We start from the raw sequence: 12,636 nt of genomic DNA on the forward strand, positions 1-12,636 counted from the left end.
ATGTTTTGCACAGTGGGAGGAAACCGGATCCCCTGAAGAAAACCCACATAGACTCGGGGAGAACATACAAACTCCTTACAGACAGCGCGGGATTCGCTGTCCAGTTCTGATCGCTGGTCCTGTAAAGGCCTTGCGCTAACCGCTACGCCTTATTAAATCTCAAATTGAGCTCAATCATATTGTTCCTTTACTCTAAATTCTCTCATCATCTCTGGTGCATTGCACAACACCCAAGCCAGTACAATCAATCCCCTGTTGGGCTCATCAACAAGCTGCTCTAAAAAAACTATCTCATAGGCTTTTTACAAATTCTCTCTCTCTTGAGATCCAGTCCCAACCTAGTTTTCCCAGTCTATTTGCACGTTAAAATTCACAATAACTACCACAGCATTTCCCTTCTGACACGCCTTTTCTATTTGCTGTTGTAATTTGTTGTCCACATCCCGGCTACTGTTTGGCCTGAATATAACTCCCAACAGTGTCTTTTTACCCTTACTATTTCTAAACATAATCCATAATGATTCTATATCTTCTGATTCTATGTCACCTCATTCTACCAACAGAGCCACCCCACACCCTCTGCTTACCTGCCTATCCTTTCGATAAACTGCTTATCCTTGGATATTCAGCTCCTAATGACCTCCTCCTTTAGCCACAACTCTGTGATGGTCATAAAATCATACCTGCCAATCTGTAGCTCTACTGCAAGGTCATCCACTTTATTTCTTATGCTGCGTGCATTGAAATAGAAAACCTTTTGCCCTGTACCTGTTACTTTTTTTTAACTCTCTGTCCCTTTTGCATCTCATCTCATCCCAATAGCTGCAATTTTTACATATCTGCCTGTCCTTTCACACAAACTCCCTACCATGTGTCCCTACTTGTGCTATAATCTTCTTCTTCCTCTGCCTCTTCACTTTGGTTCCAACCCACTTGTGAATCTAATTTAAACCACCTCCAACAGCATTAGCTAACCGCCCTCCCAGGATATTGGAACCCCTTGAGTTCAGATGCGACCCAAACTATTTGCACAGGTCACCCTTTCCCCAGAAAATGTCCCGATGATCTAAGAACATGAAACCCTGCCCCCTGCACCATCATCTCTTCAGCCACTCATTTGTTTGCTTTATCTTCCTATTCTGACCCTCCCTCGCTCGTGGCACTGGGAGGAATCCAGAGATTACCCTACCTATTGGTACCAATATATACCACAACATCTGAAAAAACTCAGCTTCAACTCTATGAAGTAAAGGGCAACCAACGTTTCATTTTGCAGGTTTGGGATTGGTGCAGAGAGAGTGGAGGGCAGAGTGTCCCGAGGGGGTGAGATTACAATAAATGAGAGGAGTGGTGAAGTCAGGACAGTTGAAATCTCAGTGGCAGTCACAAAACAGCCTACTTGATTGACAGGCTATCAACAGGCCTAATTTACTCATTCATGCTTTATTTTTGAAAGTCAATAAGGCTTCTTTGGCAGAACCTCACAAACAAGAAACCTTTAATACCTATGAGGTCAATACGTGACAACATTTTCACCTGCAAATTCGCTCCAAAAGTCACACTTAATTCTGGAATGAAAAAGTGTCTCAGTTGCCTTTGAGCCTGAATACAGAACTCGCCAACCAGCAGCACTCTGGAAGTATCTCCACCATGTGGATTGCTTTGATTCAAGAAGCCAGCTCATCACCACCTCCTCAAGGGCAGTTAGTGATGAGTAATTAGTTGCGGCTAAAATAATGTTTGCACCTTTATACATCATTGTTTGGAGTACTCTATACAGTAATTGCAGACATAGACATGCAGCACTGTAGCAGGCCAATTCGGCCCTACGAGTCCGCGCTGCCCAATTTACACCCAATTAACCTACACCCCAGTATGCTTTTGAAGGGTCGGAGGAAACCGGACACCCCAGAGAAAAACTACCCAGACACAGGACGAACATACAAACTCCTTGCAGACAGCGCGGAATTCAAATCCAGGTCCAGTCCCGATCGCTGGCACTAACCATAAGTTTGTAAAGGAAGGTGAAAGATGAGTAAACATTTGCAATATTAAGGTGATTGGGGTGGAGATTTTGAGAAAGATTTTTGAAAGAAGGAAATTAAGCAAAATAATTGGTTCCAATACCAACCACTATGGGGACTAGTGTACAAATGTCAATCCCTAGCTAGATTTTCACTTCTTTCATTTAAACCCCAAGAGTATATTGATTTATGCATTATGCCCTGTAACCAGGTTTCTGAACAAATGATGACATGTCAGATTGCATAATAATAAAACTTTGAGCCTGAGAATGGAAAAGTGAATTTCAATGTATATAGTGCTTTTAAGTCCTTAGGATATCACAAGCTCAAAAGAAGCAAAATTGATTTTGTAATTTGATCTCTGTGGTCAGATGTCTAACATCTTTTATATTTAAAACTTAGACATTATTGCCCAAAAGGCAAATCCTGCAGTGCAATTTTAGTTGAAAACTTTTCCTTCTTTATTTAAACAAATGAATCTTACAAAAAAAAATTGATGTCTCTCTGGAATTGGTCAATTTCCATTTTGGCATTTCAGTGTGGTATTGATGATGGGAATGTTCAGATTTGATCTAAAGTACACTCTTAATCTTCATGCTTGTCTCTCTCCATTAGCTCTTGTACTAATGTACTGTTTTAGTTTAATTACAAATGTTTGAGATGGTCTCAGAGATACGGTTGCTTTTGTGTGGGTTGGTGTGCTTTGAATTTGTGTACAAATATGCATCTACAGGCATCCTTGGAGGTGTTTAATTACTGTTGGAGGGAGGGAATGTTCGGGTAAACGTCTTAGTTGTTATTGTACCAACTCTCCCACCTCCCATTAATACCAACAGGTTAAGAAAGCAAATCTGTTTTAATCATACCTAATTGACTCGTTACGTGCACGATTTCAGAACTCCAAAGGAAATGGGTCAATGACAATTTTTCTCAAGCAAAATATTGGGTCTAGAGCAGTGGTTCTCAACCTTCCCTTCCCACTCAATTACCACCTTAAGCAATCCCTTACTAATCACAGAGGGATTGCTTAAAGTGGAATGTGAGTTTAGGGGGACAGTTTGAAAATCATTAGTTCACTTGATTTCTTGAAACATTGTTTTTTTTAATCAGAAGAAACTCAGCTACCAACTCAATAATACCTACTAATTGCCTGATGATATAAGTTAAAATGTACCCCACGTCCCCAAGTTAAAATTAATCAGCCATGATTCTGCTCAAGTATATAGTCTACCTCTATCATGCAGTAACATCTGAGATGTCTCTACAGAATATTTTATTTCTCCCAGCTTCACATCAAATGAAGATCTGACCATTTCTACTGAGCATCTGAAACAAAATTATTTGTGTGCATTAGAAGGGAATTTTGGCAACTTTATGGTGCAGCAAGTCGTGCTGCCTTGGTGACTCACGTTCCCTGCTTACCTTCTGAGGTATCCGAGTGCAGTGACGTGCATTTGGCTGCTCTGGTTTCCTCCCACAACACAAACACCTGCAGGTTGGTAGGTTATTTGGTTGCTGTATGTAAATGAGTTGTGGAATGTGGCGTGATTGATAGGGTGAATTCAATGGGATAACAATAGGCTTATGAAGATGGATACAATAGCAAGCATAGACATGATGGGCTGAAAGGCCTGTTTTTGTGCTGAATGGCTATTTTCAGCACCAGACCTCAATTTGATCATACTGGCATAATGGCCTGTTTCTTATGCATACAGTTGACACCATGAATCCACACAGTTTAACTAACTATAGGTTGAGTACCCCTCATCTCAATTCCTGGAATCTGAAATTATCCAAAATCCGAAACTTTTTTCGTCCATGGTCCCATAAGCTAACAGGTAATAGAGTTCTGACATCCCAATCGGAGAACGGGACATTGTGGTCATAAGTGGTGCATTATAGAGTGTAGATGCATGTCTAAATATTTGTATTGTAATGTGAATGCATGCATCTTTAAGTCTGAGTGAATGAGTGCATTTGTTAAAATCTGAAACATTTCTGGTCCCGTGCATTTCGGATAAGGAATATTCAAGAGGAAGGCCTTCAACTTCAGAGTGCACATAAGAATGCTCAGTAAAGAGGAAAACACAAGGAGAACATGCAGCTGATCTGCAACCACCACAGTATCATGATACCAGCAGTGGAATTTGTCAGGCCCATTGAACAGGCCATAATAGTTAGGCCAATTCATGCCAGGTCTCCCCCTGGAGGCCGGCTACAAGCGCGGAGGGAAAACAATAAAACTTATCTTTCATAGACCAGCCCTAAAAGGCTACTCCTGCTCCACATTCATGTTGAGCGGCACCTCGTAGCGCCCTCCAGAGCCGATGCAGGCGGGACAACTGGTGCCGTAGTAACACCCATCATGTACATAGCAGAGCAATGGCTATCTTCCCTACCCATAATCTCCCACATAGTTGGCACCGCTCTGTGTTTCCCAGAACAGTTCCAGTTGCATGTGGGATTATGGGTAGGGAAAATGGCCATTGCTCTGTCACATCTTTAGCTGCAGAGAGCAGCCCCAAAGGCTGAAGCGGCCAGGTGAGGCAGTCACCAGATGCCCCCTGATGGCCCTCACTGGTCGCCCCTGCCCTGACAGTTCCTGCCGGCTGCTGCTGCCCTGATGGCTCCTGCAGACCCACACTTCCCGCCCACTGGCCCCCACTGCCCTGACAGCTCCCGCCCGCCGCCCCTGCCCTAACGACTCCAGCCGGTTGTCCCTGTCCTGACGGCTCCTGCTGAATGCCCCTGCCTTGAGAGGGGTGAATGGAGTCGCAGACTGACGGCGTCATCAGCCCACCCTAACCAGCTGCTTTCATTCGTGTGAGGCGGTGGAGCACAGTGTTCTGCCAATTATCCTTCACCAAGAGGGATTGCAGTCAGTGCCTTGGAACCAGTTAGCATTCATAGAGGTAAGTCATAAGGGTGGAGAGCCTCCGCCTTTACCATTGGGCACGTTCCTTGCATAAAAGTTAACATGGAGTTTTGTTTCTGAATTAAAATATGAAATGCATCAGTGGTTCAGATCTTGGGACCTCTGCCTAAAATACTAAGTATTGTGTGTAGTAGAATCTGAAGGATACTGGGAATGTTGGAAGATAAATGAGATAAATGGTCAGTGCAGTCTATTGGGAACTGAACCAAGGAAACTGTTTCTGTGCTCTATTGGTGTAGAGCTCGTGGAAAGAACCAAAGACTTGTTGATCCAAACCAAGGCTTTTATTAGCAAAAGACCAGAGCTCTTCACAGGTGGCCGACCAGTCCGGAATGATCCGACCTGGCTAGGGACACAACCCTTTAAGACCCAGACAATAGGCGTGGCTTAGCTCTCAGCCAATCGCTATAAGCACAGTCTAGATACAGTAACTATATATACTGTGTACATTGGTGATAGATCTGTACTATCACAATTGGTCTATAACACTGGACAGCAAAGATTTTGCTTCCTGAACTCATTTGTGTGTATTTTATGGATTTTGGGTTCCTGGTCATGAAAATCACCTTGAAGATTTTCCTCTCACATATCATTTTTAGATATAACTTCTTTTTTTGTGATTTCCTGTCATATTTTAAGTTTGCTTGAAATATACAAGGTCCGAAGGAGTCACGTGATGGAGTAGTGGCCGGACGGTGAACTCCAGCCCTCTCCAGAAAAGTCGGGAAAAACAAGAGAAAACACAAAGGCACAGAAATAAAAGTTACAGAAAAGTGAGTATAAAGGTGGAAAGAAGATGGCGACAAAAAAAGAAAAGTCGAAAGCAACGGTAAGAAGAGAGGAAGAGAAGACAAAGGAGGAAAAAGGTGAAGGCCTTACCTGTCCGAAGAGGCCCGCTGCGGAGAGAGAAACCCGCTCCCTCAGGTCGGTAAATAATGGACTACAAAAATGGCTCGCAGAGCCGAACAAAAGTGCGCAACCGCGCATGCGCGAAACTTCGCGCATGCGCGATGCGAATGAAAAAAAACACACCGACGGGAGGGGGGACCAGCTGGGGAGTCGATCTCCACAGCCGGCAACGACAGCTGCAGAACACCTGCAGCAAGAAGAGACCACAGAAGACAATAGAAACAAGATAGAAGAGGAGGAAAGGGCAACAAAGAAACAACAGATGGTCAACCCAGAGGAAGAAGAAGAGGAAGAGTATGGTGAAATAGAAGAAGAAAAGAGAGGCAAGGTAAAGGATATACTTGCTCTTATTAGAGGATACATGGAATCATTTAAAGAATGGCAAACACAGGAATTTAAGGATTTAAGAAAAAGAATAAACAACACAGAGGAGAAAATAATTAAAATGGAGATGACCTTAACAGAAATGGGAAAAAAAATGGACAAGATGGAAGAGCGGGCAGTAGCAGCAGAAATGGAGGTAGAAGACTTAAAAAAGAAATTGGAGAAATCTAATAAAAAAACTAAAGAGACACAAGAACTACTAGCTCAAAAAATAGATACAATGGAAAACCATAACAGAAGAAATAACATAAAGATAGTGGGCCTTAAGGAAGATGAAGAAGGCAAGAATATGAGGGAGTTTATAAAAGAGTGGATCCCTAAGACCCTAGGATGTCCAGAACTACAGCATGAAATGGAAATAGAAAGGGCACATAGAGTATTGGCCTCTAAACCACAACCACAACAAAAACCAAGATCTATTGTAGTAAAATTCCTAAGATATACTACAAGAGAAAAGGTACTGGAGAAGACAATGGAAAAAGTAAAAGAGGGCAACAAACCACTGGAGTATAAAGGGCAAAAAATCTTCATTTATCCAGATATAAGTTTTGAACTCCTAAAGAAGAGAAAAGAGTTCAATACAGCAAAGGCGATTTTATGGAAGAAAGGGTATAAATTTATACTAAAGCATCCAGCGGTATTGAAAATATTTATTCCAGGACAGCAAAACAGACTATTCTCGGATCCAGAAGAAGCACGAAAATTTGCAGAACAATTACAAAAATAGACTGAGGGAGGAAGACGGGTAATGAGAGTTAAAATGATCACGACTGATATGTATGTGGGTAAAGACAAAAATAGACTGAGGGATGAAGACGGGTAATGAGAGTAAAAATGATCACGATTGATATGTATGCAGGTAAAGAGGTATAAGAGTGAATAGAGACAATGAGCATACATGAATGTATCTGTACTTAGAGGAAAATATAGATAGTATAGATAAGAATTAATAAGGGAAGGTAATGGAATAGAGAGAATAAGGAGGGAATTAAAAGAGGGACCTTTGTGACATATGAAAAGTGAAATCTTTTCTGGGGGAGGCGGGGTGGGGGGAAATAGCGGTCACTGCACAATCAGTTGACGCTTGCGAGTGGATTCGCAAATCCAAATGGAGAGGGGAGATGTGGTTGTCCGACAAGGGATAAAGGACAACTCAGGAGGTGAAGGGGAGATTGGGGATAAATAAGATAGAAATAGGAGAATAAGGAAAATGTTAGATGTTGTAGGAATGTTGTCTTATGAAGAGTTGAAAATAAGAAAACAGAAATGGAAAAGGAGGAAAGGTAATGATGGAAAAACGGAAAGAGAAGATAAACAAAATATAAAAGGGCTACGCTGAACTATATGTCTTTAAATATTAATGGAATACATAACCAAATTAAAAGGAAGAAACTACCAAATTTAAATGAATAAATGTATTCCATTAGAAAAAAATAACATATTGGTTAAGAAATAATATTGAAATATTCGAACAAGTATAGGAGCCTTACATTAAATACAATAGCGAAAACCTACCGGGGACAAACATTACCTAAGTTGATGGAAGGAGAAGGAAAGAAAAGAATGGACTCAGTAGAATTTCTGGTGTAATTTTGTTGAATGACAACATTGTCTGACTGGATTAATGCAACCTAGATTGTATACCTAAAATGGATGAGAGGGGGGGGTGGGGGGGTGGTTTGGGAGGAAAGGGGGGGGGGGGGAGAAAAAGTCACTGTATATGTGTGAAAAGAAATAGTGTATATCATGGCTAATGTGATTTATGGTGTGAAAAATAAAAAAATTTAAAAAAAAAAAAAAAAAAAATATACAAGGTCCACGAAGTGCAACGTGTCATTGAAAATTCATTTTCTGCATTCGCCGCTGATCTTGGTGCCGTGTTCAACTGCTGTTCACATGGAACCCTTCTCCACTTCGGCCTTCAAAGTTCTTGTTTAAATATTTGCTACTACCACCAAGATCTGCACCTGTGGCGGCTCCACGGTGGAAGTTTCCATTGCGAACGTGGAAAAGCGGGATCAGGGCGAAAGTAATCCATGAACACTGGCCGACTATTGTTTGGGACCCTGACACGAGGGGCATCAGCTGCTGAGAACAAATGAAAATCAGCGGCGAAACATCTTCGGGTCAGTTGGACAAACGCAACGCGCCAGCATCAAAATGCGATTCAACTTGCTAAATTCAATGAATGTTTCTCCAACCTCCTACGTGATAGAATCAAATCTGAAATTATCTTTGTGTTCAGCTTGAAGTTGTCTATCATAATCCCCAATTTTTTTTTCAGGAAGCAAACCTTTTAAAAATATTGTTGTCCTGTATAATTAACTAGTTAGTTCTGAAAGCAAATTAGTTTGTCTATAGAGAAACATTTGGAACAGCAAAATATTTCCCTTTTAAACGTCTCCCTCAACTTCCATCCACCTTTAATTGCCTCCCATTAAACTCAAATCCTTTCTTGAATGGAAACTTCGAACTGAAAGCCCAGGTTTCCCCCCGTTGGGGGGAATTGCGCACTTCAGGGGCACCTCCACAGCTGGAAGCATTAAATGATGCTCCTAAGGGGAGCCGCCCAGACACTCGGGGAGAAGAGATCTTGAGTGGTTTGGCAGAATGCGCCGAGATGTCCCGGGGAGACTGTGGGAGCCGCTGCGGAGCAGGAGAAGCTGAGCGATGCCTGTCACAATGACCAGACACCACCCTCGGTCTCACACCGGCAACGCACAGATGGCATGCTTGGGCAAGGTGAGAGCGGGGGGCTGGGGGGAGGGACAGGGGGAGTCGGGGGGGGGGACAGGGGGAGTCGGGGGGGGGGGGGACAGGGGGAGTCGGGGGGGGGGGACAGGGGGAGTCGGGGGGGGACAGGGGGAGTCGAGGGGGGGCTGGGGGAGTCGAGGGGGGGCTGGGGGAGTCGGGGGGGGGCTGGGGGAGTCGGGGGGGGCTGGGGGAGTCGGGGGGGGCTGGGGGAGTCGGGGGGGGCTGGGGGAGTCGGGGGGGGGGCTGGGGGAGGTCGGGGGGGCTGGGGGAGGTCGGGGGGGGCTGGGGGAGGTGGGGGGGGGCGGGGGAGGTGGGTGGGGCGGGGGGAGTGAGGGGGGGGGGGCGGGGGGAGTCGGGGGGGGGGGCGGGGGGAGTCGGGGGGGGGGGCGGGGGGAGTCGGGGGGGGGGGCGGGGGAGTCGGGGGGGGGGGCGGGGGGAGTCGGGGGGGGGGGCGGGGGGAGTCGGGGGGGGGGGCGGGGGGAGTCGGGGGGGGGGGCGGGGGGAGTCGGGGGGGGGGCGGGGGGAGTCGGGGGGGGGCGGGGGGAGTCGGGGGGGGCGGGGGGAGTCGGGGGGGGCGGGGGGAGTCGGGGGGGGGCGGGGGGAGTCGGGGGGGGGCGGGGGGAGTCGGGGGGGGGGCGGGGGGAGTCGGGGGGGGGCTGGGGGAGTCGGGGGGGGGCTGGGGGAGTCGGGGGGGGCTGGGGGAGTCGGGGGGGGGCTGGGGGAGGTCGGGGGGGCTGGGGGAGGTCGGGGGGGGCTGGGGGAGGTGGGGGGGGGGCGGGGGAGGTGGGGGGGGCGCTGGGGGGGGGTGGGGGGGGGCTGGGGGAGGTGCTGGGGCGCAACGTGTCTTTTAATTGGGGGGGAATGCCCTTTTCAGGCAGATAACTGAAATCTCTGAGCAATTTAGAAATGTTAGTTTTGCAAGTTGATCAAACGTGCGAGTGTTTCCTCCGACTGGGGCGGTCAAGAGGAGAGAGAATCCAGTCCTTCTGGGGCTTGGGGAGTCCCGTGTTATCCAAGTGGGATGCCCGCAAACTTCTCGGGACGACAGCAGCCGGCGGGTCGATTCTGCCCTGGATGAATCTTCTCTGCTGTCGGTCGGTGAACTTTGGACGGGGGTCTGCGGGCATTAATGAATGTCATTTGTCGCGCTCTTTTATTTTATTTGGGCGGGGCAGTAGATTAATTCATTCTCCTTCCAGATGGAGAAATTGATCGTGGCAATGCAAAACCCCGACACGGGCATGAGGACGAAGATCCAAAGATTCCGAGGGACTCCTATCGCTCACACAATAACCGGTAAGACCTTGGTGGCTGCGAGTTCAGGAAGAAGAAGAAACAACCCTTGCCCTGTTGCGCGATGCTGTGGTTAAAAAGAAATTACAGCCAAATGTTTGCAAGCGTCCCCCGATTGGTGGCTGGGAGATGGGATGGGATCCATTCGGGCACCATTGGGTGTTGATGGGGTGGGAGCGAATTGTCCCCCTGTCTCGAATCAACTTGGAATAAGAGATGGTCTCCTTTTTGGATGTGGTTATTATAGAGGATTTGTTACTGGAAGCTACATGCAATTAACATTTCCGGTCTCTACAGTTATACTCCTGCTTGATAATAAATGGAAATGAAATTTTGGATAATGAGTTGTAAAACACGAAAATCTGACCTGCACTCGTTGTTCTGCAACTTTAAAAATTGATCTGCAGAATATTTGTTTCCTTTGTGAGAAACAAGGACCTTCACAGAATTTGCTCCAGACAAAAATTGAGAACAAAGAACTTTTATTATACTCTTACAACAATGCAAAGTTGGGTGCTTCCCCTTACCCTGGGAATACACACAGATACTGGGGCTGACCCAACTTTTATACATTTCAGTACAGAGATACCTTCCCCCCAACATTCTTCTGCCTCCTGGATTGGTTTAGCATTAGGTGATTCTGCCCACGTGGATTCTAACTTCTTATCAGTTTATGTGTCTTCCTGCAAACTTGTTAGCCAGAGAAGTATCATGTCTTTGTTCTTCACTCATTAATCAATCCCTAAGACTTGCTAAAGCTATCTACTTGTTATCCTGTTTTGAAGATCCTTAGTTTATTACACTTTTACAACCCTTCCTCTCATTCCAGCATCCCTTCACCCTGATTTAACCCATAATACTTCATCTCGAATGAGCACTTGCTTGACTCCTCACATTCCAGTATCCCTTCACCTTAAGTTAACCCATAATACTTTATTGGCACTTGCTTCCAGTATCTCTGGACTCCAAACATTCCAGTATCCCTCACACCTTGATATTTTCATATTGCTGTAATAAATGAGAAATGATCAAAATCTGAATGCCACCATTCTTCCTTGATGTGTCTACGCTTGGATTTATTCCTCTGTTCAACTGTACCAGTTGTGTGTTGGGACAGCACAGAAATGGGCCCTTTGGCCCACCCATGCTGGCCAAATTGTCTGTTTGAGTTAATGTCTGTGTCTCATCTCCTATCCACATACCTGCCTACATCTCTTTAAATATAAATCTCTTTAAATGGCCTTCTCTGCCATCTCGTTCCATATACCCACCACTGTCCGTATTGAGGTGGGGGGGGTGGTTTAGGAGGAGGGAGAGGGGAGTTGCTTCTTACTTTAGTTCACACACTCCCTTTCTGGAAAAAAGATTGACCACACATCTATGCCCCTCTTGATTTTGTCACTCTTCAGCTTCCTAAACACCAAGGGAAGAAAGCCCCACCTTATCTAGTATTTCCTTGTTACTTTGACCTATTGGTTCCTTGAGTCTGAATTTTAAATTTTGACATGCATCAGGGTAACAGGCGCTTCCTGTCCAGGAGTCCTTGCTGCCCAAATACACCAATTAATGTACAATCCCCATCTGTTTTTGAAGGGTGGGAGGAAACTGGAGCACCTGGAGGAAAACCACACAGACTCTGGGAGAATGTATAAACTCACTGGATTCGAACCCAGGATACTGGTGCTGTAACACCATTGCACTAAATGCAGCCCTTGCAGCTTAATGACATTCTCCTACAGCTGTATATTAACAGACCTGCACAATCATGAAGTGTGAACTGACCAACTTGTACCATTGTAACATAATGTCCCAATTCCTTTACTCACATCTTGAGTGATGAAGTCAAGCATGTCAACTGCTGCCTTCACCACTCTGCCTACCTGTATTGTAACCCCCAAGTCTTTGTTCTTCAACACTCTCCCAGGCCTGGCCATTGACTGGGCAAATCCTTTCCTATCGTAACTTGGGTAAATTCAACATCCCGCTGAGTTAAATTCTATCTCCTTCATTGGCCAAATCTTCCAATCAATCAAGTTGTAATCTCCGATAACCTTCACTATCCACTACACCACTAACTTTGGTGTCATCTGCAAACTTGCTAGCCATGGTAACTACATTCTCTTCCAAATCATTCAAATGGATGATGAGCTGTGTTGGACAATATGTTCATCCCTATGGTTCAACAGTGGTCACAGATCTCAAATCTGAAAATTTACCCCTCATTTAACAATATAGTCAGTTAGTATTTCAAGTCAGGACTGTTTATCAAGACAGATCACTTGGGGGGCAAAACTCTTTTATCAATTGCATTTTGATCTTTACCTACAAGAAGGTGCT

The 12,636-nt window shown here is 45.4% G+C and overlaps 1 protein-coding gene across 1 annotated transcript in view; it reads left to right on the top strand.

Moving 5' to 3' along the window:
• The first annotated feature begins 8,067 nt into the window (after window positions 1-8,067).
• The window catches only part of rgs11 (regulator of G protein signaling 11), a 79,777-nt gene continuing 75,208 nt past the window's right edge, over window positions 8,068-12,636 (top strand). The window contains exons 1-2 of the mRNA XM_069906060.1: window positions 8,068-8,994; window positions 10,206-10,302. Coding sequence (XP_069762161.1) covers window positions 8,923-8,994; window positions 10,206-10,302 — 169 coding nt within the window. The 5' untranslated portion in view covers window positions 8,068-8,922. The remainder of the gene's footprint in view (window positions 8,995-10,205; window positions 10,303-12,636) is intronic.

This window comes from Narcine bancroftii, chromosome 12 (assembly GCF_036971445.1).
Source record: "Narcine bancroftii isolate sNarBan1 chromosome 12, sNarBan1.hap1, whole genome shotgun sequence".
Lineage (NCBI taxonomy): Eukaryota > Metazoa > Chordata > Chondrichthyes > Torpediniformes > Narcinidae > Narcine > Narcine bancroftii.